Source organism: Falco naumanni, chromosome 9, assembly GCF_017639655.2.
Source record: "Falco naumanni isolate bFalNau1 chromosome 9, bFalNau1.pat, whole genome shotgun sequence".
In the NCBI taxonomy this organism is placed as follows: domain Eukaryota; kingdom Metazoa; phylum Chordata; class Aves; order Falconiformes; family Falconidae; genus Falco; species Falco naumanni.
The window spans coordinates 1,565,799-1,591,435 of NC_054062.1; the positions used below are offsets into that span (position 1 = coordinate 1,565,799).

General features: G+C 53.3%; 1 protein-coding gene across 1 annotated transcript in view; it reads left to right on the forward strand.

Moving 5' to 3' along the window:
• The first annotated feature begins 5,002 nt into the window (after positions 1 to 5,002).
• MEGF9 (multiple EGF like domains 9) overlaps positions 5,003 to 25,637 on the forward strand; it is a 76,152-nt gene continuing 55,517 nt past the window's right edge. The window contains exon 1 of the mRNA XM_040606590.1: positions 5,003 to 5,097. Within this exon, the coding sequence (XP_040462524.1) occupies positions 5,003 to 5,097 (95 nt within the window). The remainder of the gene's footprint in view (positions 5,098 to 25,637) is intronic.

Consider the following 25,637-nt stretch of genomic DNA (forward strand, 5'->3'; position numbering starts at 1 on the left):
TGGGAAGAGCTGCTGTTGCCAGGAGGCGCACGGAAAAATAAAAGCCAATTATAAGTGATGGCTAGGCTGACAGCAAGTACTTTTAATACAACCACCACACACGAATGCCAATACACTGGACTGAATCCCTTTCTCATGCTGCAGACTGTCAAGGGGAGCATGGCCCCCAGCACAACAGAGCCTGACCTCGGGACTGCCTTGCTCAGGGCACAGGGGTGGGGGGGGTGGGGTGCGGGTTAACTGGTGCTCTGAGCCTGCAGGAAGCAAATGCAGACAAAAATCAACTGGGACGTTACCAGTTCGTTAAGCCGGTACCTTCCGTCTTGGTTTCATTTCTCAAGTCCTGGTAATGGAGGAAGAATCAATAGTTCCCCGGTGTTAGAGGGTGCTCCGGCCACTTGGAAGAGAAGGGGCTGCTTTTACCAACAGCACACCGTCCCAAGGGCTATAGGGAAATTTGGCACATAAATACAATCGATTGAATGGCTTTATCATAATATAGACTCAGGCCCACACTGCGGGGAGGAGAGGGAAGCCTCCTGGGACCCTCATCAGACTTTGTCTCCTGCCAACAGGCATAGCACATCCGACGGGGACAGCAGGGAGCTGCATGCAGGGCTCTCCATCACTGCTGCTCCTGCCCCGGGGCCAGCGCTGGCTCCCACAGCAGCTCTCACACCAGCCTTGCTGTTAAACAATGCATCTGTCTTCTGCAGCGCTGTGCCCGTGCTCTCACTGGCCTTCATCAGCCAAGACACCAGCAACCAGGACACGGCAGCTCTTGGGACAGAGGGCTCTTTCCTATTTTCTCTTTCGAACGCCTCCCTGCTTCTCTACAGGCAGGGGAAGGCTGGTAAACAGACCCTGTGCTGGTACAGAAACACAAGCCTGGCCTGTACCTGGGTTGTTTTTTTAGAAAATGCTCTCCACTGAAGCTTTTCTGTTCCCTCCAGTCTCCACACCGGCACCCCAAGCTTTGGCCAAGCCTCTGCTCCTAACACGTTTTTGTTTTCTTAAATGGACTGAGAAGTCCTTTCATAAAGTTCACGTGGGGAAAACACATTCGTCCCAGGGTCCAAGCAGGTTTTCAGCTCAGCCCCCGGCTCACATCAGCTGCGAGCCCATCTCACGACAATGCCCAGGCATCGAAGAACCACACACATGCACAAACCCACCTTTCTACAAAGCTTTTCTGCAGGCACAGAGCTGCTAGGAGTTACAGCCATGCTGTTAGCACGGCTCTCGGGGTGAGGGGACCCCAACGTGGGGCACTCCCGCTGCCGACTGCAGCCAGCCAGCCCACCGCCGAGGGGGGGCCGGAGAACAGCGGATTTAGGGCATTTCTCCCCCACTATTTTCAGGTCCAGGCACTTAAGTGTGAACGTAAGTATCTGTTCTTGCAAGTGCCCAGCAGTTTTTCCAGACTTGGAAAAGCGTTGAAGGCATTATTTCAAAAATGGACAGAAGCATTTGTGTATCAAAGTAATGTTTCAGACCTAGGTTATTCTATGTTATAATGGCTATCCTTCCATATGATTGTTTCTTTTCAACATTTTTGCAAGTCCTTCTGCCCAAGGACCTCAAAGCTTTGCATAGTCTTAGGCACGTGGCACATCGTAGCACCATCGAGTGAGCAGCATCTACCCACAGCAATGACCGTGAGGAGAAAACCAGGCAGAAGTGACAGTGGGAACTGGAATGAGAACCCAAACCCACCCACGTCTCCTCTGCGGGTCTCCTCAAAGGCTAGGTGAACCTCCTTTTTTACAGCTTGGTCTTTTGTACAGAATTACGTCAGAAAAGCAAACCAACCCTCCCTTGCCCAAGCCTTACACCAACGCTTCTGACACCCAGACTGTCTTCTGGACCTCCAACACCTTTATGACTGCTTCCTCTTCTTGGGACCAGTTGAATGCAGAAGCAGAACTGACATTAAAAACCAAAGAGCCCTTGCCCTATGGTTTTTCCAGCTCAAGGCACCAGTAGAAGATAGCCTGAGAAACACGGGAACTGCCGACCACAGCGTACCCTGGTGCACTGCTGGAGCCCAACACCTTGCCTCCAGAAGCAGCCTTAGCTTTCAGCAGTGGGGCAGCAAGCCTGCTTTGAAGGGCAGTTGCATAGTTAACAGGTTTTAGACCATTTATGTGCTTTAAACTGTTTATTTCCATCTCTAGCACAAACCGATCTCCTTCCCTTTCATCACGTTTATCCTAGGCCCTGTAACTGGAAGGGTTAAGGCTCATAAAGCAGAAGCCTCTTCTGAGCCCTCCTCAACACCCTGTCTCAGGTCTCACCCTGGTCTCCTACCAGTAACGCTGCTCCCTCCCACGCCTTCCCATTTTCTGGACTTTTTTCTGAAAAGTTCTCACTGCTGGTGAAGGAAGGGACAATGGAGTCCAGCAAAGCTGGTTTCACGGGGCAAACAGCCCGACTCGGCCAGCGCAGGTCCTAGGGCTTGCTGGGACCCTGCTGCATGGACCTGGGTAGGCAACTTCTCCATCTACTTAGATTTCCATCAGGGGTGGGTGCTCAGGGATAGGAACAGAAACGAGGAAGGAGGCAGCAAGCAGATACAGAAACACCTGGAAAATAAACCATTCGCTGCAAAATAATTTGGTAAAGTCACAAATGAGTCCAGTAGAATGAGTTGTCTTTCCTGGCTGTCCAGTCACAGCCACCTCCCAGGATGCACAAAACATCACCACGGGATGGAGATGGGTTTCCCAGAAGCCTGTGTCAGAAGGGACAGGGTGTGGAGGCAGTGGAGAGCATTTGGTGTCCCGGAGGAGCTGCCACACATACTGCTCCAAAAGCTGACCTTACAGTCCTCCCGTGGAGGGGGAGGCTTTCGCAGCGCGGGGGGCAGTTGCTAAGAGAAGTGGGGAGGTGGGGAGGGGTGGATTTCATATTAGGAGGGCTTCCCCTCCTGCGAAGATGAGTGGAGGACCACAGGAATGAGAAGTGGAGCTTAACACAGAGGTGGAGCCTGCCTGAAAGCTGGCACGACGCATGGCTGGACTGAAAGATTTCAGTTTTCACATGCTCCATTTTTCCAACCCAAAAAGATGAAATTTTCCACAGAAGCAGATGCTTTTCTTGAAAGATTTCTTTGAGCAGAAATGCCAAATTCTCCATCAGGAAACTGTTCTGATGGAAGCTTTTTCAACAAGCCCCTTTCGAGGTCTATTTCAGGACTGGCCTTTGCTGGCCTGAGTCAGTTCTTTAACTCATCATGGGTTGTTTTTCCTGCCGTTGCATACTTTTGAATTGACAGCGGCCCTGTTTTGCCTGAGCTCCTGCTACTGTTTAACTGAACCCTTGTTCCGAGCCAGGTCGTGAGCATGGTGGCCCTGGCACAGCTCGGCCCAGCGTGACCAGGGGTGCCGGTCAGCAGCCGCCTCCGGTAGGGAATCCCCTTCCCAGCAGGAGTGCGGCTGTTACACAGGGATTGCTCATCCCTCCTCCAGCCGACACACTTTTTTTCAACCCCCCCTCTGAAAACCCAACCATTCAAGGCCAGTTTTAAGGCATTTTCAGCCTACTCCACCCATTCCCAGAGCCACGGCAGAAGAGTTTAAAGCCATCGCCTGGTTCCACAGGGTCATTTCTGCTCACGTTGCCACTGATGAGCTGGGAATTACTTCTTTGCTCTCAATTCCAGCTCAGTATCCTGCTACACTCATGTTGCATCCCCTGCCCTGCCAGCGCAGCAGGAGGGTGCCCTGAAGCAGCGGATGCCACCAGCACAGCACGGTTCAGCACCTGGCTCCGCCTGGGATGCTCCGCGGAGCCCCCCGGTCAGCCACCCTCCGCAGGGGGGGCTCTGACCCCACACCCAACTGCATTTTCCGTGGCCGCAATGCGATTTGGGCAAGGCGGGCTGTAGGCTGCCAGGGACCCCACATCAGCGTCGCCGCCTTCTGCGTACGGAGTGAAGCCTTCCCAGTTACTCTGCAGGGGACGGTGTAAAACGTCTCGGCTGCAGAAACCTCAAGCCTGCTCTAAGACCTGCAGCAACAGCACCCGAGCAAGCTCTGCTAGGAAATGCATTTCACACTAATTTCAGCCCCTTTGCTGCTTTGGATGTTGGCGGACGTTAATTAACAGGGCACAGCCCCACAGCACTACCCAGGCCCACAGCAGCATCCTCCGCCTCGATCCGGCAGACAGAGAAGGATCCGGCAGGAACGTAACAAATGCCAACAAAATTGCTCCCCACTGAGCAAACCACCTGCAAGTGGCACTGCTGCTGTGCGGGCACCCAGGGCTGCCACTGCCACCCCCCTCCCGCAGGTCCTGCTCTGCACAGCGCGGGGGGGGCTTCCCTCTCCCGCAGGTCCCCCTCTCCCGAGGCTCCCACCAGCTTCCCCAGGCAGGAGCAGAGGATTCGTGGCCTCGCGTTGCCCTCTCGTGGTGCAGCTCAAGTGAGACGTTGCAGCAACGCTCTGTATTTCCCCCCGCGCTGGAAGCAGGGGGCTCCGCATGCCCCAGACCCAGTGACACCAGTTCCTTTGCTCAGGTACCTCCTGGGACCGGCTGGCAGCGGGGAGGGGGTGCACAGCCGGCTGCGCTGGGCTGCAGAATGTGCGCAGCCTAGAACAACATTCCTCCACTCAATGCTGGTTTTCATAGAAACAATTAAAAAAATCTGCGTGTAAGGGGATTGGATTTCCAATAAAAACTCAAGCCAAAAACTATTTAAAAGTTTGTTTTTTAAAAAAACACAAATCAAAACAAACTCTGCTTTAGCCAAGAACTGAACCAGAAAGTTATTCTTGTCCCTCTACAAATAACTCCTATGAAACACTAGATTCTTTCAAACCAAAAACGAAAGCTGCACCACAAATAAAGATTATTTGTTTTCACTTTTATCATTTCAACTTACAAAGACACTTCATCTTTTATTGGACTGGCTCGAGGTTTAATTAAAATTTGTTTTTAAATAGAAACGTTGTTCTCTTCACTCAGCAGCGTAAGCTACGAGGGCAGGAGGTGGACAATGTCGGCAACTGTTAGACACCCCAGATCTGTCACTGAGGCCGGCAGCCGAATTCGCAGCACTACCTCGGAGCGAGCTAAATGCATCTCTACAGGGTAGGTGAGACACCGGGGCCACCCAGCCTTGTGCACCTTGAGCTAAGTTCCGAGGTGATATACCACTGCAGGCAGCGCGTTGTATTGAACATGTCACCTCCAATTTATAGGTGCTGCCAGGAGACGTTTTCCCCAGCGCTGGGCCAGACAGGCTGCCAGCCTGCACCTGCAAGCACTCACTGCAGCACAAGCTCAAAAGCTGGACCAAAGAGGTCCCCAGCTCAGCATCCTCTCTCCGCCAGTGGCCACCAACGGATGTTTAGAGAAACCACATGAGAACAGGCACATCTGCAGCCGTCCCTCCCTCGGCACCTCATGATGTCATGTTTTGCTACTTAAATAAATTTGTATCTCACAACACAGGTTGAGGTAGGGCAAATCTCCTGGAGATCGTATCTTTAGAGCTTCACACCCTGCAACGCTCTTGTTTGCAAGGCCTTGAAGCAAGTCTGTGCACCTACCCGCAGTTCCCTGCACCTCTTCAGCTTTCTCCAGAACCCTACAATCACTGCGGGAAGCTAACAACCCAAGCGGATGAAGCAGGGTGTGTTTGGACTCAGTCACACCACCGAGCTGGACAGCCTTTGAGAGGTCCTGCACGTCCCCGAGGACACCCTACACCTGACCCGCTTCGTTCCTGCCTTTCACTGGTTCTATTAGAGGCCAGAAGATTGGACAGCAGACGCTGTGAGCTCCCACCAAGCCAACCAAGAAACAGGATTAAAACCAACAACAGCTGCACATTTCAGTTACAGTCACAAGTCAGCGTGAGACACTTCAACACGCAAACCCTACGAGGGAAGTCACCAGGTGGCTTCCCATTCCCCAGAAAAACGCAGTCTCTAGGCAGAGAAATCTGCTTTAATTAAACGCCAGCTCAGCACAGAGCCCAGAGGACGGGGCTGCATGGCCTGTGTTCTACGGTAGGTAAGGCCAGATGACTTAATAGCTGCCTCTGGCTTTCAGATCTGCTATTAGATTTGGAATTTCAGAAAAAAACAACAACAATCCCAGGAAAATCAACGGAAACGCAATTTGATGAATGGTTTAAGACATAAAAGCCAATCCATATTTTGACCAGAACATCACAAGCACATCAAGGGCTTTAAAAAAAATCATCAATACTCCAACTTTTTAGCTGTCTCAGACATGAAGGGAGAAAAAGCACATTTAAACACCTGAGATGCACAGGAGCCAGCAGTGCTCTGCTGCCATCTCCAGTGCGCGGGGTAAAAGCACACAGAGAAAACCTGCCTGTGCCTCATCTGCTGGCAGATGCTGCACGTGTTTTGCAAGTCAGAGAAACCCACTGGCAGGTTGCGAAGGGAGAAGATCGCTTCACGTGCAATGTCCTTAGGATGATCTCCCTAAATAGCATCTCCTGCTGTTACTGCTGGGGACTCCAGTCTGACCTTCTTGGAGCATTTCTTGCTCCCCAGATTCGGGCACTGTCCTTTCTGATCACGCAGGAGGAGAGGTAACAGGCCCCGGCAGGAGGACACAGGTGGCTCTTTCCTGAGCTTCACCCATGAGTTGACCAAACAGGACATGAGGATCAGTCCCGCACATGTTCAGACTGGACCTTCATTCTCCAGACCCGACCAAGCACATTAATGGGGCTTCAGCATGGAGAAGGTGGCTCACACAGGCTTAGAGTTTTACCCACACAGGCAGGAGGCAACGGGCAGGACCTCTTTACACCCTTAGTTATCATCCACCAAGATGTCAGCCAGAACCAGGGGCAAACAAGGAAAACAACCAACAGCAAGCGGTTCCTTGCACCCCCTGCCAGGGACATGGCAGCTTCCACGAGCCACCGCTGCTCCCAGGCTGAGCTGATGCTGCACCACAGGAAGGCAGTTGCTGCAGGGACACGCTTCTTCTGGCTCCCGGGTCTGCAGGGACCTTCCTGAGATTTACACCCACCGCAGCTTAAGAGCCTCACTGGCAAAGCAGCAAACTGAAATTCAACAAAGCAAAGCCAAGGCCAAGCAACCCGCGGAGCAGGTATGCCCGCTGGGGACTACCAGCCCCGGGCAACGATGCCACAAGCTGCTCACCAGCTGCACATGGCACTGCTGCTGGCTCCTGCCACATGCCTGACCGGCTCAGCCCACCCATCGGGACCACCTATTGCACTGCAAAGTCCCCACTCCCTCCTCGCCCACCCCACGTCAGCGCTGGAGCAGGAGGAGGCCCAGCACCACCAGCACAGACCCCACCAGGGCAGGACCACCGGCTGCCAGACGCACCCAGGGCCCAGACCCTGCCCTGGCTGGCAGCCCGGAGAGCAGGCAGGCCAAGCTCTCGTTACTGCAGATCGTTAGCTGGACGGGAAGAGGGCCTCTTACGGCTTTCCCACACTGAAGCTGGAGAAGCTGCTCCCGGCAGGAAGATCTCCTGGTTTAGGCTGAGGTAAGCAGCCTCAACTCAACCTCCACCCACGAGCATTAACCCTTTCTGCACTGAAACCTAAACACCTTTCATTGCTGTTTCAGACACGGAGGACATCCCTCAAGACCCAAGCAACTGCTGTCCTCGGAGGGCAACCAAACAGCTTGAAAAAGCAGGAGCTGGGCATGTTTCGCTGGTATACGTTTTCGGGACTGACACAGTTAAACCAGAGCCAAACGTCCATCTGGAAGGTGCTTTCTTTCAAACAGGAGCCATGTCAGCTGCTGCCTGGGACCCTGGCCATCCCCTCCACCAGCAACCAGGCCAGGAGCCACGGGGGGTTAAAACAACCGGTGGAAAAGCATTGCTCAGCCCCTGTCACGGGGCAGTGCCAGCACAGCCGGCAGAACAGAAAAAGGTTGGGACTGCTTCGAGTTTGCATCTTTGCCACCAGTTTGGTATTGGTTTAACTTAGCATGACGGTTCATTCAACAGCAAAGATTTTTATAAATAAAGAATCTAGGGAAACTTTGCATGTTGATGAGAGCAGATGTACAGGTAACAGACTGGGTCAGGTCCTCTGTCACCTTCACCATCACTACCCTTAGAGGCACCAGCAACCACTGACCCAGCCTCAGAGGTGTGAAACAGGCAGGCATTCCCACGGGGGAAAACAAATTCCCTACAAACCCACAGCAAATCCCTCAGCCGGGCCGGAGGATGCTCTGCCCACTGGGCTGCACCTCTGCCCTTACCTCTGGGGACCTGTTAGCATGAGCTCTTCATTACCCACCCCACCCCCATTTTTGGAGGAGGGCTCATACTGGCACCAGTGCACACCACCCCAGCACCACCCCAGCCAGGGCACCTCCACACCAGCTCCCGCAGCTAAACCACCACTGTGCTTACCCCGGGCAGCCCCCCTGTGGGGAGGCGAGACTGGAGCAGGGCTGCCGGAGGAGCCAGCCCCCCAGCCCCGTCTCTGGCCGCCCAGGGACAGGTGTTACATCAGGGACAGGTGTTACATCAGGGACAGGTGTTACATCAGGGACAGGTGTTACATCAGGGACAGGTGTTACATCAGGGACAGGTGTTACATCAGGGACAGGTGTTACATCAGGGACAGGTGTTACATCGCCTCCAGCCCAGCCCAGCTGGGGGCAACTCACCTCTAATCATCACAGGCCACTTCGGCTCTCCCGGAGTCCCTGCTCCTCCAGCAGCCATGGGGCTCTGCTTAATGATCCCCTGGGGAAATCTGATCCTCACCAGAGGATTCAGGATGCCCATGACCGAGTCTTTGATTCCATTTCCGACTGCTCTTATCCCCCCCGAAGGGCACCGTGCCATTCCCCGTGCCATCTGTTCTCCCTTCCAGCTCCCAAAGCGCCTCTTTCTGTCTCCCAGGTATCTCCTATTGCTGCCCCGGGCACGGCGGTCCCCGCTCCACAGACACTGCTTGGGCTCTGGCTGTACCCTGTGAGCAATCTACCAACCAATTAGTAATTACCTGCACATCTCTAACGTTTCCTTTCCAGCTAGCAGAGAATATTACAAGCATAAAGGAGCCATAACTCTTAGGTCCCCAGAGCCACCCAGGAGCTCAGCGTGCCCGTGGACCCCGAGCGTAGCTCAGAGCGGCTGCTGGCAAGCTGCAGTTTTGGGGCCCAAACCCCAACCCCCCCCGGCACCACTCACATCCCTGAGCTACAGACGTTTCCTCGGGCTCCTCGCGGCTGCCTGCTCGTGCCAGCTCCATCCGATACACAGCCACGTGCAGCCACATCTACTAGCGAGCAGCAGTAACCCCTCTCTCCCCCCTCCTCCTTTCCCCCTAAACCAATGCAAGCACTACACTCTTTCTGAGCCACAAGTTCAATATCAAACATGATTTAACAATCTAAACACCGTTGAGAAGCCAATGCATTTTCACATACGTTGATTAAAACAGTAGCACATTAAGAGTCAGAGCTCCCCGCCTGCTGCAGGAGCCTTTGCTCCCAGCGACCAGGGCTGCAGAGGCGGGCGGGGGGGTGGGGGGAAGGACACCCCGTCCCAGCAGCAATGATGGCATCCTGGCTGCAAATAACTGTTCCTCTGCAGCATTGTACTCCCTCGGCCCTCATAAATAGGAGGGGAAAAAAAAAATAAAAATTGCTTTGCCAGATGACTGTACATCATAAGTGAGCTGTCAGAAAAATGAACCTCTCGCTGCTTTTCTCTGCAGGATTGAAACCTATCTGGGTTCCCACTTGGCTAAGTGAAAACCTCACTCGGCAGCAGAGGAGCAATACTGACTTTGCAGGAGCTTGAGCTGCTGGCCCACCACAGTCACTCCCTCCACGCTTCATGCCCGCTGGTTTACTCCCTTTGAAGCCAGCAAGGCTTTCCCCAGCAAACCTGAACCCAACGCACAACAGACAGTTACAGGATGCTGCGTGGGGTCCTGGTACGGACACTTGCTCCTGGGCAGGGCCCCCAGCACCACTGCCACTTCTGCTGGACACAACTCAGGGACTGCTCCCCAAAAGTCCATAAGCTGCAACAATTGTAAACCTGCTCCAGAAAGACCGTTTCTAACATCTCACAGAGATTAAGCCCCCCCTGAGGTACTCTCTCAGGTTTCAGACAGCAAAAACCAGCCAGCCTGGGCAGGTACCTGGAGCACCTGGGGTTACGTCTGCCACAGCCCACCAGGCACTGGGGTAAAACACCCAGGACCAGCCTGGTGCTATACATTGGTGGTTACCTCCTCAGTAGCCCACGCTCAGCAATGCCACCAAATGAGATACATTCTCACACCCCCTAAGCTGGCAACAGCAGGCTTTCCTCACCCCGGCAGCCCCCACGTCACGCTTCCCTCAAACACAACCATTTCACCCCCATCGCATGACCCTACCTTGCGGCTGGGACAGCAAGGACATCCGTTATCTGGCACAGGACTCAGAGAGAAGGGCAACTCGTGCTAGCAGCCAAGGGCTGCCTTCTGAAAGGTTCTCCCAGCACAACCCCTTGCCATCAGCCAGATGATGCCCAGGTGGGGCCAGCTCCACGCATCAGCCCACCTGCCAGACGCAGGACATGGGGCACAGGTGTCTCTGATCACCTTGCATCCACTGGCTCTTGCTGGAGCTGTTGCAGGACCTGCAGGTCACCCCTGCCTCCCGGCCCCTTCAGGGCAGGGCAGACCTTCTCCTTGCCCATTTCATCATGGTTACACCAGTAAAGAAGCTTCCACAAATGACCAGAGCTTGTGCTGGGCTTAGCAGAGAGCCACAGGGTTTCATTGGATGCTGTTGTTCCTCTTTCCCTCTATTTTTTAAGGGAACCAGACAGGAATTAGCCAGAGACAGGGGCTCCTGAAGCAGGACCTCTCCATACATGAGCAGAAAAGGAGAGTAGGGCAGGAGACACCACTGCTCCCTGCCCCATTAGAAACCATTAGCTCCAGCAGAGACCATAATGGGCCCAACATACCTGCCAGTCCCTCTTCCTCCAAGCTTTTTTGAGTCTTTATGGGCCAGGCTGACGCAAGAGGCATCATCTGAAGCTCCCTGTCCCGAGATTCCCCTTTTTCTCTGGTTTCTGGCCTCAGCCCACCTTGCCCACATCAAGCAGATGGTGCCCCACGCCTCGTGCTGGAAGTGCTGTTGGCCCAAATGAAGCGTAATGTGCCGAGTTGTCCCTAACAAAGGGGTCCTCTGTTTGGCTTTCCCGTGAGGGTTATTATAGTTGGCGTTTATTTTGGACTGGGACCAAAACATGCATTAGTGCTCCTCATCCTGTGGGTTTCAGCGTACAGCTCGGGTGAGTGTAGGGGCTTACAGACGCCATGCCAAGCTGGAGGGAAGTTTTTCAGGAGTTTGGAGTCTCCTTCCTAGGCACACAGCGCTACGAGAAATGGGCCCCGGGGATCCCCGTGTGCTGGGGAAGGTCCAGACTGGCCCCATACCTGCCCGTCCTTGCCCAGTTTGCTGTGGGGCAGCGGGGGGCAGCCTCAAGGCTCTACCCCGTGGTCCCCACTTTGCTGCCGGGCTGTGCAGTAAGTCCTTTTGGTTTCCCACATTGGGATAATGATACAGAATTCCCATCATAAATGTTTCAGGACATAACGAGAAAAGCCACAGGTTCCTGCTGTGCTGGGAGGATGGATCTGCACTGGCTGTAGAGGTGTTCCCGTTCCCAAAGCACGGAGCTGCTGGAGAAGCGCATCCCTCCGCGCCAGGCGCAGCGTGCCGCCCCCCAGCCTGCACGCTGGGTGCTCTGAGGAAGATATCACCCCTGCCCTACAAACCTCACTGGTGCACCTCCTGCCCACGCCCTCCCATTGCATTTTCTAGCCTCAAAAGAAACACCAGCAGGGTGCTGGGCAGCAGCAAGAGCTCACGTGGGGTGACACGAGCCCCAGGTCCAATGCTGGGACGCCCGCTCCCCCCACCCCACCACTGCTGCAGGTGCTGCTGCCGCCTCCTGCATGTTAGCAGTTCACTCGCCGTGTTCTTGGCACATCCTTTGCTGAATTAGAAACGTCAAAGCAGACTGCATCTGCTCTCTCTGCCGTGCTGTAATTAGGAAACAATATTATTAAAACCAGTTCCCATCTCCGCTTTCTTTTCATCTCCCCTCCTTCTTGTTGTTCCTCTATTCTCTTCCCTCTGCAGCCTGTGGCCTTTGGACTGAATGCTGATGAGCCGTTGTTTGGTCTCATCTGCAGCGCTTGTTAACGGGGTTGTTAACATAGTTCCTAACCACCTGCTCTGCCTTGGCTTCCCCCAAGTCCCTGCCTCAAAGCCAGTTCGGTTCCTCTGCTCCAGAGCCTCTTGCTGTGAAGGTGCTGGGCTTATCGCTCCTTTCTAATCAGCCGCTCACGGGCGCAAACTCTGCCGCCCGCGCTGCACTGGGGCTCTGCCACCCGCGCTGCACCTCCTGCGCCGGCCCCTCGCCGCACCGAGGGGGAAGTGCTGCACTCTCTTTGCTGCAAGGTGCAGCGAGGGGCCGGTGCAGCTCTGGAGGGTGCCTGTGCCACCCTGATTTGTTGGGGCAAACCACAGCGTATAGGCATTGCGTATAGTTTTTTATCCAGCCATATATCCGTCACCACATTTCTTTGTTTCCAACAGGAGTGTGGCCAGAGCTGGCATCAAACCCTGCGATTTCTGCTGGGCCACCCGCTCCCAGCCGAGACATCCAGCTGCCACGTTCGATGCCGGGCACTTACCGTCACGCTTTGCACAGCAAGGGTTTTACTTGCAATTCATGCATCTTACAGTCAGTTTTCAAGTCTAAAGTGTGGGCATGACACCCACAAATCGAATTAGCTGAGTGGGAAGAAGCAGATGGCAGTTGTGGAGGAATGGGGCCGTAGGAAGGGAGGGGGAGAATCAGGTGGGCCAAGAGCAGAGACGCCCGTGGAGCTGAGACCTTGTGGAATTACGAGGCCAGGGAAATGGAGGCTTCCCTCTGCAAGACAAAGCATTCCTCACACTTCTTTAATATGTGCTTTGAGCTTTAATGGGGCAACAGCAGGACTGTAGGAGCTGAGCACCATTTACACGCGGCACTCCAGAGCGTGCCCAGATGCCATTGACAACCAAGTTCAAAGCCCTTTGCACGGGCTCTGCAGCGTAACAGCAACACCCTGGCTCCTGCGAGGGGCTGGGGTGGGAAACAGCTACAAGTCGCCGCTGGAGGAACAGCTGGAAACCATCACCCACCTGTCAGACGGAGCACATCTGGGCTGGGAGAGCACCAGCCCCTCAAGTCAACAGCCAGCTGCTTGGGTGCTCCAGGCTGGCTCCTTCCCGGGGGCCGAGCAGAGCTCGCTCTTTGCAACAGGTGATTTAGGTTATGTTTTGAAGGGCTGTCTCGTTTTAGTACAGAAGTAGAAGGAAAGATCTAGAAGCCAAGATTACTTTCAAAGGAAAAGTTGGTAGTAACTTCAAAGAATCCCAAAAGTGCGTTGCAGGCCTTTGTGTGGGTTTCGTACCGAATTTTCCCCTTCCGTTGAGCGCTGTGTTTTCGGCTGGGTGAGAACCTCGGTCTCTCCATACTCTGTGCCATCAGCTCCTCCAGCCGGGTATGAGGAGACGCGTCTGCTGGGAGCTGCAGACAGCAATTTGCCAAGCACAATGCCGCCTTTGAACCTAGTAACTTGCAGACAATAATACTCTTTTACATGCTAATAGATAGTATTGTTCTTCAAATGTCTGACATTTATAGCAATATAATATCTTTGGCAAAAAGCATGCCAGTAATAGGCACGACTTCCCGAGGCAAGTGCTGGGGAAGCAGAGGGATGGAACAGGAATTAATATACAAGATTTGTGACCGAATTTCACTTTAGGTTTCCTCCAATTGCTGCTGTTTCCTTCCTATATTTCAAAACTGATGACTGCCCTGAAAGGTAATTCACAAAAAAAAAAAAACCCAAAACCGAACAGTGTAAATATAGCAGCAAACGTAGATGGGCTGTAAATCAGCATCATCCACCTGGAAGCTTTGTTGGCTGGTATCCAAATGAAAAATCCAGGCCAGGCGTAAGTAGCCCTGCTTAACATCAGAGAGGCAATAGGCAGGAATGACTGCCTGGAGAAGATGTTCGCTTGAAATGGATGAATTATTAATAAACCTATTGTTATTTATTATCGTTCTTAAACAGCTTGTCTCACTGCACAGGTTAAAATGGATTTCATCTTTCCTTATTATGCCTAACACATATTTGTGTCCAGATGTGAAGGGAGGAGATGTTTCTCCCAGGGATGGTGCCCGAGCCCGCGGTGAGAGGTGCGCAGGGGGGCACCCCTGCACGGGGGCAGTAGGTAAGGATCAGAAACCTGCATTTCTGCTGCGTCCCTGCCCACCAGAAGATGCTGCTCGAGTCAGGCACCTTTCTGACGGCGGCCAGCCCATAATGTTGTTGGGAACCCCGGGAGCCAGCTCAGCAGCCTGAAGGGGAGGCCGGGAGGTGCGGCGCGTGTGGAGGGAGGAGGCAGAGCACCGAGCTGGCATTTGACTCCAAAGTGGAGGTGACTCCTTCCCTAGGTTGGGTCCCACCATGCATCTGGAGAAGCCCTTCGCTGCATTCCCAGTGGAGAGGAGGGCCTCAGGAATAACACGCCTTACATTTTTGGTGCTACTTCTTGGCTGAGACAGGAGCAGAAATGTTGCCATGATGTCTACTGAATAAATATGCGCTACTGCTGCTCTGGTTTGTCTTTACAGCCTTGGAGGAGACACAGATGGCCCTTTAAGTACTTGCAAGGCCTGCAACTTTTCCAGAGTGTTTCTTTCCCCCCACCCCTTTTTCCAAGCTACTTGGCTCCCTACAGTAATTAATATTATCTAATGGGGTGAAAAGCAAAGCAGTGCCTTCATATTTGAGATTATTCACACAAACAAAAATGTAAACAGCTGTCTGAGAGAGAAGGAAGAAATGGCTTCAGAGACAAGACCCTGCAGGAATGAGCTGCCTGGAGCAGCCACAAACGTCTGTGCTGGGGCATTTGGTGCCTGCTGGGTACAGCCGGGCGGGAGGGATGCTGGCAGCCCTGGCCTCGTCAACAAGGGGGGCTGCTGGCAGCTCCAGGACACCGTCCAGGGGGGGTTATTCCCCAGAGCACCTCAGTTCCCATAAAACCTACTCCTCTCCAGTGCTGCCACACCAAGGCTTCTTGCCACGCTCATCCAAACGGCTCGGTCTAGCTGAAAAACCTCGAGGGCTCGAGGAAGAACTAGGAGAAAAATATCCCCCCATAAACTGCAGCCTTTTAATTTCAGATCTGTTCCCAGGTATCGGAGAACGGAATCATAAAGCTGGGTGATTCCAGCAACCATGAAAAGCCCAGCGGAGGGGCAGGTCATTAGCTCGGCTGCATGGGCGCAGGTGGCCCTGGTCAAAGACAACCCGAAGGGAGGCCCCTGGAAGCGTCCCCAGCTGCACGGAACAGCCCTGTAATGAACCGGGCTGCAAGCTGGCGTCTTGTGCCCTTTTGGAGGAGCCAGTCGTTTTTAGACCCGGCAGATAACCTCAGGAGGAGTTAAGGAAGCATTTTCCTCTGAGCTCTCCTGCCTTTCCCCCCTCACTTGCCCTTTGGACACAGTAACCCTCTCCTGCCCCTCTGTTTTATTTGTCCTGATTTTGCTTAGGTCTTGAATAGGGACTTTTCCTTCTATGGCATTCATAAAGATTCAGTTATTTTTTCAAGAGGTTTAACAACCAAAGTTTCTGGTTTTAAAGCTGAGGAAAGAATTGCGGAGCTGTTTGGTTGGTGCCTGTCCCCTGCGGGGCTCTGTGCAGCGGATGGGGATGGAGCAGTGGGGTGGGAGCAGCTGGGGAAGGCAGGGAAGGAGAAGAACCATGTGGAGACCGCTCCAGAAGAGCTGGGAAACAACAAGCGATCCTGTCTGTAGCACAGGAAAATGTACAGGGGAGTGCTGGAGACACTGGCTGCTAGCAGGGGGGGTTGGATTTTCTCAGAAGCATGTGGCTAGACTGTGGCTCTGGGTGAACTGATGGACAGATGTACTGCAAGGGGCTGGAAGGAGCCTGTTACTGCAGGAAGGGAGGACTTCTCTTTGGCCGAGTGTAGCTGAGAAGGATGCGGCTGTTCCCTGGGCAGCGAACATCTGGGCTTGTGACCCACCGGGGAGCCCCAGACCAGGGGAACGGCAGAGCTCTGTGTCTGCATGAGGCAGAAAGGCAAAGCCCTGGTTTTAAAAAGAGAAAGCCTCGCTTTCCTCCTTCCCTTTGGGATGGCTCAGCCATCACCAACTCGACGGCTTGAGTCCCTCAGCCACCTGAACATAATAAGCAAATGACAGTCCCGTGCTCATGGGTTCAATGAGTCCCTTGTAGAAGCCAGGGCCGCTGTTCTCGCTTTAAACACGGGCAAAAGGCATGGGGAAGGGCCGGGGCAGGAGAAGGTGTTTTGACATTTTTCCTTGCAAGCCCTGACTATGCGGATGCACGAAGTAAATACTAATAACAGTGGAAAAATCTTGGGAATACCAGCACACACTTTTCACGTGCAGTTTTGCAACCTGTCCATGAAGCCGAGGTTCTCGGCATTGTGGGACTGTTCTTCATGTTAGTGGCCTTGATGAGAGTTTTGGCTGGAAAAGGGGACTAATCCTCCCCCCCAGCACAGTCACAGCACCCGCTCTCTCTTTGGAAACAGCATCTCCTTCCTTGCCCTCCAGCCCAGCTCACCATGTGGTTGGGCATCCAGATTAAATGGCTTCCTGAAGTCACAGAGGAAATTTGGGACAGTGTCAGGAAGAATCCACATTTTGGGAGCTTTTTCTTCGAGCACAAGGAACTGGGGATGTTTTGTGACAACAAAAGCTGTCTCTGAGCCAGGACCTCCTCTTCAGGCGAACAGCTGATGATGGCCCTTGCGCTGTCACCCATCCAAGACCATGGCACCTCATGAGCTCTGAAGAATAAAATAACTCCAGTGGCCTGTGCTGATTCTCGTAACAAGGGTGAATGTCATCGCATCTCAGCCTTGGTAGCAGAGCCAGCGGGTTTCGATGCAACGCTCTGTTCGCTGCGCTCATGTACCTTCTGTGCCTGCTGCGCACAGACCCGGGGGGTATCCGAGATATGGCAAGGACTTTTCTTCCAGCTGGGAGAGGCATTGGAAAGTTTCAAAACTCTCTGTGAGAGTTAGGCTGGAAAAAATATTTTGTGCTTGGTCAAACAGATTTTAATAATTGAAAACATTTTTGTTTTCATGATGATTTATCTGTATTCTAAAATTAGATATTAGAAGTTGTTTCAAAATGAAAACACTCAAGATAACTCATTCCAAGAGTTTGGAAGAGGATGTTGTGACTTGGTAGGAGCAATTTGTTTCTCTTTCTGTCCCTGACATGATGTTTCTGTGAGATGGCTGACATCTTTTGATGTTTTCATTTTGACACGCTTGCATCGTCCGGCAGAATGATGACTCTGTTTAAGTGGTTTTTCCACACACCTGCACCCATTTAAGTATCAGAGCTGCATTTCTGCTATTTGCAGACAGCGCAGGCGAGATGCCATGGGCACCATCACCATGGATATCCCTTGCACAGGCACATCGGTGCCAACAGAGAAATCGTGCAGTGTAGGGAATGCGCTTTATACAACTTCCTGGCGGGGGGAATATTTCCCAAATTTATGTTACAGTCACTGAGCAAATCTCTTGGCTGCACAGGAACATCCATGTAGCACAGAGCTGAGGAGGGGAAGCTCAGATCCAGCTTAGAGAGCGGAGTGAGCCAAGCTGCAGCCAAAACATGGGTCTGAGCCTCAAAACCACTCCGGCCCTCCGGTAGCTGTCCGGCTGGGGCCTCCTGCTTGCTCCCTGGCACCCGTACGGCACTTGGAAGTCCACTGCTAACCGCAAAGCTGATGCTCGCAGCGTTCATGCAGGTCAGCGCGTCAAGGGGCCGGGTGAGGAAGGCTTGCAGGACCACGTGCCCAGGGCCTAATTTTCTGCACTCTTGCCCACCATGGAGCTGCTCACGAGGCTCTGGGGTGCTGGGTGCTGCCAGCGCTGGGCGATGCCCAGAGCCCAGCATGTGCTGAGGGGCTCTCCCAGCATGTCCACGGGCTCTCCATGCCTCCGCCTTCGATCTCCAGCTCAGCGATGCAGCCCTGCACAGCGTCCTTCCCCGCTTGCTCATACTTGTGGTGTGAGTAATCTGCCCCGGCGCCTCGCTAGCAGGTCACGGAGCCTCCTGGGCCACCCAGGCCAGGATCATGAATTACTGCTCCCTTCACGGCTCCAGCTTGATTGCTCCCTGTTGGGTTCAGGCCTGAAGTGAGCCAGGATCTGGCCTGTAATCTCCCTGGAGCACAGCAGCATTTTGTGGATACTGCTCTGGCAAACGGATTTGAAAGAAAAAAAAAAGAGCTGGTTAACTCTCTTCTAGCGCAGCCTGTGTGGCTGCGGGTGTGATGGGGCGTCATGGCACTTTCCCTCCAGGGCAATGGCCACGCCAGCTGCTGTGCTTCCTCTGCAACGAATGGTGCCCTAGAACAAGCTCTAATGCTAAAACTAAACCTCCACATGAAAAGACCCAAGCTATTTAGCTGGTCAGTACCCTGAATCCATGTCCATGCCCCTTCTCCAGCATCCCTGTCGTGGTGGCTGCTGCCTCGCGCTGCCCGGGCTGCACCCGTCGAGCTCACCCCAGGGGTGCAGCGGGGCTCAGCAAACCCGCAGGCACTGGGGGTCTCCTGGGGCAAGTCCTGACGAAATGCTGCCCCTGAGAGACAGGACAAGTAAATCCTCAGGACCTCCTCATAAGGCTGGAAAGCCTCCCACCCGCTCCTTTCTTGGAGATGAGGAAACGAAGCACAGGGAAGCATTGCTGATTGAGGGGATGGCGTCTCCTGCAGAGCCCGATCTTGGACTTTTTGAATGGAGGAGGAGGAGGACACCCGAGCTGAACCGGCTCACTTCGTGCCTGGTGGAACACCTGGGCAAGCCCTCCTGGCTGCCTGTAGGACTCGGGCATACAGCCAACAAATCTGCAGCCTTTGAATTCAACACCCCCCTCTGCCCCCAAAGTCGACAGGAGCTTTGTTCACCTCTGGACAGCTGTATTTCCACTGTATAAATCCAGCCCCTCTTCTACCTTGGCGTGAGGCACCATCAGTACTGTTGTTATTCCATGAAATCAGAGCAAAATGCTTATCTTTTGTGGCCCTTTTCATGAAACCGCCCTGGCCACCTGCGCGTTAGTCACAGACCCGGTCTGCAGGTGGGAAGCACATTGGATTCCCAGGACAATGTTTCCTCTGGCAGCCACGCCACTGTTCACCTTTCTCTTCACACCTGCAGTGTATATTTCTTTGAGGTGACGGGCACAACAAGGAAACGTGTTACCAAGGCAATGGAAAATCCAGGCCCCAAATTATATATCTCTTCTCCAGCAGGACCTGGGGGGGATGAGGGGGAGTCACAAACATGAGTTACTGCTGAATTCAGCAAGAGCTGCGTGAGGCTGGCGTGGACGTTTGAGTACCCCACACTGCCGGCTCTGGCGATAGTTATTCATCACGTAGGGATTTTGTCTCTCTTCTGTGTAAATGGAGGGGTTTTGTGGGCAGCCCTGTGGGATGCTCTGCACAGCATCCCTTCTGCCCCGGGCAGCAGCTGAGCCCACAGGGGACCGACAGGTGCTTGGGGGGGTGGGGGGACACGACTCACCGCAGGGCTTGGGGAATGAGGGCGATGTGGGGAGCACCTGGCCAGCCTCATGTGGGCTTTGACTTCCGAACCCGGCCCCTGCAGAAACCAGGAGTGGGAACGTTAGATGATCCTTCATCCTTGCAACTGTGCTGAGCTAGTCCCGATGGTGGGATTTCAGGGGGTGCTGTGTTTTGCATGAGTCTCAGGACAGGGATGAGATGTGTCCCTGCAGCCCAGGGCCATGGTCCCCTGGGTATCTGCTTGCTGGCCGGACACCTTCTCCTGGGCAGGGGACGCAACCCCTGCGCCTTGAGCCCTCAGCAGGAGCCAGGCACCGCTGCCCACTCGTGCCACACAACCAGGACTGTCCCTCCACCCAGGCAGTGCTGCCACAGAGCCCGCAGAGCCCCGTTCCCCCAGTAACTCAGTGCTTTAGGTGAGAGCAGAGCTGCTCCAGCGCGGGAGGCAGATGTTGCCCAGCTGTGCGCACTGCATGGAGCAACACTGACATGCAGTGGTCGGCTGCTGCCATCTCCCCCCGCCTCCCCCTGCCCACCCCGCGGCCCGTCCACACCCGGGGAAGGATGCAGGCCAAGCCTTGCATCGCTTCCCAAGTATTTAGTTAGGTCCCAGTGGAAAAAACACCCTGGCTGGTGATCTTCCTCCCACAAAAGCCATGTTTGCCACGGAGAAATCACCTGCTGGTTAAAGGGGAGGGAACTGTCATCAGCTTTCCAGCAAGAAGCATGTTTTTTTCCAGCATGTTATTTAGATTTTTTTAAAACTGTCTGTCCTGTTTTCAGCTGGGATAGAATTAAATTTCTTAGTAGCTGGTACGGTGCTGTGATTTGTATTTAGCATGAGAATAATGACGATAACACACTGGTATTTCAGCTGTTACTAGGTAAGGCTTACTCTAAATCAAGGACTTTTCAGTTTTCCCGGCTGTGCTGGTGAGAAGGGGCACAAGGAGCTGGGAGGGAGCGGAGCCAGGACACTGACCCGAAGTGGCTGAAGGGCTATTCCATACCATGGAACGCCGTGCTGGGTATAGGAACCGGGGGAGCTGGCTGGGGCAGCCTCGCTGCTCGGGCACTGGCTGGGCATCGCTCAGCAGGGGATGAGCAACGGTAGAGTGCATCACTTGGGGGTTTTCCATTGGGTTTTGTTCTCCTCTCTCCCTCTCCTTTTCATTACAATTGTTGTTGTTGTTATTATTACTACTACTTTATTTCAATTATGAAACTGTTCTTATCTCAACCCATGAGTTTTACCTTTTTCTGATCCTGCTCCCCATCCCACCATGGTACTTAGTTGCTGGCTGGGGCTAAACTATGACACTGTCGCGTAACACTTCTTGTGTGACCATGCTGCTTGCAGCCCAGAGGGTGCTGGTGGACAGTTGTTTCCGCATGCAAAAGCCTGTGTATACACTATAGCTGCAATGACAAACTGGGAAAGAACACAGGGGGGGAAGAGTTTCACATATTTCAGCTCCCAGGAGCTCTGGGTGTGCTGCTGGCAACTACGCTGCTCAGAAGAGCCCGACCATACCAGGTGCCCTCGCTGAAAACCTCTCCCTTTTATCAGTGCTGATCACTTTGGAAACCTGGCCAGGGAAATGGCGTGGGGCTGGGGCTGCCCTGGCTGCCAGCCGTGCTCCCCAACACTGCCACCGTGCTGCCCAGCACACGGCCAAGGTAACGTCAGCACAGGTGGCACCTGGATATGCCCCAGCTGAGGCCAGCCGGATCAGTCCTCTGCGCTGCAAGGGCGTTCAGACTTGAGGCCAGCTGTGGATGGATGTCCGCCACCCTTGAGCACCAAAAGCCAGGAATGGTGATGGCAGGGAGCAGGAGAAAAGGGAAAACAGGGAAATTGTAACATCTGATGCAAAAATATTCGCTTTTCCCAGGCAGCTAGTTGGTATCCAGCATTTAGCAAACCATGCATTTACAGTAAGAGACCAAAAGATGCTGTTATGGCCCGGATAGCTGTGAAATCAGAGCAGTTCAGTGAGGAACACGTAGGAAGGAAGAAGGAGCCCCAGCCTCAGCAAAGGGGGAGCTTTGGGCTGGTTTGGTTCTGCATAAGGACTCGAGACGGGGGGTTGTAGTGGAGCATCAGCTCAATGGAATCTTCCTGGCAACGTGAGATGTTTTAGCCAAAAGACTGAATGAGATTCTTGGATGTGTGAGAGGGGAAACAGTGAGTAGGAGCTGGGAGAGGATTTTACCTTTTTATGAGACTGGGGAGACTGATTCAGGAATTTCGCATCTAGTTCACGTGTCTGCATTTAAGAGAGGGTGTTGGAGAGTGTTGAAAAGAGCTACAAAAATGATTGAAGGACTGGAGAAATGGCCTTACAGGGGGGAGAACTTAAAGACCTCCATCTGTTTGCATTATTAAAAAAAGAGGTTGAGAGGTGACTTGATGACAGTGTATAAATATGTTCACGGGGAGAAAAGAGCAGGCATTGCAGGTTCTGTAATCTAGCAGGGGGGAAAAAACACAAACGGATGGCTGGAAGCAAAAGCCAGATGAAGTCAGACTGAAAATTAATCACCATTGTTTAAAACCCCCCAACAGGTCCAATATTTTGGAAAAAAAACATAGGAAAGTGGTGGGTTTTCCATTCTTGGTGTCCTGAAATGAAGACTAAGGTCTTTTCTGAAAGACCCATGTTAGTTAAGGCACGAGCTGGGACACTTAATGACTAGGGCTTCATGTGGAGATCGTTGGGTTAAAATGATGGTAGGGATACACTCAGCGTTGCAGTGGCACCCAAAAGGACACATTAACACCTATGTTCAGCCTTGTCCACCAGGCTTCGGAGCAGGGCTAATGATGAATATTAACTTGGGAGCAAGAATGTAGTCAAGAAAAGAAAGGGAAAAAATCCATCACAAGGTTTTATTTTGTTTATTTCCTTTTAAGAAAAAAAAAATAAAAAATCAGAGGTAGTCAAAAGGGACCCCCTTGACACAAACACTGCCAGGTGCAGGGCGGCTGGCCAGGGTATGGCTGGTCCCAATGACCTGCTGTAAGCGCTTGGATGAGTAGCTGTCCCGAATTAATGAAACCAGTTTAAGAAGAGGTTTAGCTGCGCTGGTGTAGAATGTACTTGTAATGACAGCGTTGAGGCTCTTCCAAGTGGAAATGCCAGATCTGGCTTTCGGAGGGTGGGATTTTCCCTACCCTGGGCACACATCAGGTCTTTTGTTCTGGACAATGGGAAGGCCCCTTCCTCTGTGCTCCTGCTCTTGCTGCCGTGCCTGGCCCTGTTCCCACCCGCTCAGCCGATCCCACTGCCTGCTCCCAGGCTCCTTACATCCACCTGCTCGCTGGCGTCCCCGGCTCCTGGCAGCAGAGAGCAGCTGGGCATGGTTGGATTTTGGGATGTGGTGGCTCCTTCTCATGGCGATGAAGCTCAGTCCCAAGCACTTGATGAAGAAGCAGAAATAAAGAGGTCTTGCCTTGTTGGTTGATGGATTGTCCATGGTTAAAGCCAAAACAGCCCCTACATGTCCCACTTGCACCTCTGTGAATACGAAGGACCTCCTGTCCTGCATTCACACTGAGACTTCCCTACCATTGTGCAGGGGACGCGGGGTTTGGCAGCTGAAATGGCCAAACACTGATGCTGTCTTGTCCCACATACTGCGCTTATCTGGGCTTCGGTCTATCCTGATCCCAGCTCCAGTGGCATCCCCCAGCCCCAACTCCCCATGCGATGCTGCAGCACCGGTCCCCACCGCAAGCTGGGACGAGCCCCAGCCTTGCCAGAGCCTCCTGGGATTCATTAAAACAAACACATGGAAAAAGTCCAACACAAAAATCGGCCTTGAGCGTATTGAGTGGGAGCTTGGGCTCTGGGGAGAGCACCTGGCTCTGTGCAGCCAGTCCCCTGCATCAGGTAATGTGGGAATAGCTGTTTAATTTGGGCAGGGTCCCCTACCCTGTATCCCCTCCCGCCCCCCCGTGCCCGGCAATAACATGCTTTCAATATTCAGTGAAAAAAACGTGAGCCCTGGAGTGAAACGCAAAATGTATGTGGCAGAAAGCGGGAGAGATTGAAAGTGTTACCAGTGCTTTAGGGTGGGTAATAGCTGGAGATTTACTAAAGGGATCTGGAAGAAAAGCCTTTTTTCAAAGGAGTTGTATAATCCCTGGTAGCTCAGTGTCTCACACTCAAGGACTTGCCTTCACTATCTGCCGTCAAACAACGAGGGGATTTGCTGCTCCCGTCTGTGGATGTGCAGGATGGAAACCCTTCCCACACGGCTTTTCTAAATCTCGTTTGAAGGGATGCTCCTCTGCACCTATTTTGTGCCCCACACTTGCAGAAATAGTCAGTAATGAAAAGGGAAGCAGAAAGCACCTGCCAGGGAGCGATGCCCCTCAAAGTCCTGAGGGCAGCACCCCCAGAGCCAGGGACTGGGGAGAGGGGCCCAGGGTGATGCTGGGGGCCACTGGGGCTGCATTGGAGAGGAAACATCCAGAGGCTTGTTTCAGGCTGTGCCGGGGGCAAGAAAAAACAACTGGGTGTGAGACAAGGTGTGCGTGGTGGTGAGAGAATTGGCTGAGGTGTGCAACACGGACAGGGTGTGTGTGTGCGTGTGTCTGGTGTGGGACCACCCTGCTCCAGGATGGAGACGGTGTGCGAGAGAGGGGAGCTGGGCTGGGGTGTGCACGTATGTGTGCACGTATGAGGTGTGTGTGCAGGAGCGGGGTGGGAAGGAAAATGTGCGTGCGGGAGCCCGGAGCAGCTGCACGTGGGTGTGATGGCAGCCGTACCCAGCCTGCCTGTGCCAGTCGAGAGGCACCGTGGCTGAGGTGCTCCGCGGCTGGCACCCCCAGGCACAGAGCAGCCCTGGGGGTCTTGCTCCCTTTTGCAGCTCCACAGGGAACTCGGGTGCCGGCAAAGCTCTTTCAGCAGCGGGCAGGCTAGAAGGGATTTTTGTTGGTGAGCGCAGTTTTGCTGAAATCAAACCATTTTGTGGGAACATGTAGGAAATTATTGACAGGGGAAAAATCTGAACCACTTGTCTTGACCTTCAGAGGATAATTTTTTTCCAAAGCATTTCTTTTCAACAAATTCTTGGTTTCGTTTTGATGTTATCCACGTGTGTGAGAAGCGCTGGTTCCTGGGCTGTGCCCCGGCAGGCTGCACCACCGCTGCGCTCCAGTGGCGCTCAGGGCACCCTCCTCTGCTACCATGTTTCAATTAACGCAGCAAATGCAATCCTTCCTGACCAGTGCTTCCCAAAACCTTCTCCAGGAAATTTAGGATGGACAGTAGGATTTGGAGATGAAAGCACATTTGAAAGTGCCACAATTGCCTGTGGAAGGAAGAAATTGTACTTTCTGAGCAATCTGAGTCCTCAGCGCCTGCCCCTTCCTGCTCAGCCCTTTTGATCCAACCTCTCAGAGAGCAGCGATAAACACATGCACCAACCAATTTATACGGTCTTCTGCATTTGTAGGACATTTTAAATGTTAAAAGGAGCTTAGCTTTACATTTGTATGACCTTGACATGCTTAAAGTTAAGCTGCTCTTTAAGTGTGTGCAGAATTGGGACCTATTAGTGGTATCCGTGCCACTGCCGTGTCCTGCTCCCTGCTGTCGATGTTCACCCTCTGCAAGAGAGGGAGGCCTGGCTGCTAATTGCATTCATTTGAAATGACGACAGACCTGTGCTAATGCTGGGTTTGTTTATGCTCACGGTAGGAGCGGTGGCAGCTGCAGCCCCCTTGGCCGGGGATGTGAGTTTTGCTGCCGTCTGGGAAGTTGCAAGAAAGACGCCAGACATTTGCTATTTCATTGCCACAGTCGCCCTGTGCAAATAAAAAGTGTGTGAGGCCAGCGGAGGCAGCGGGGCGGCTTGTGGCCAGGGCAAAAGGCTGCCCCTTGCCCACTGTGCCCGGGAGCCAGGATCGGGGCTCCTCCCCGGGGGGGTCCCA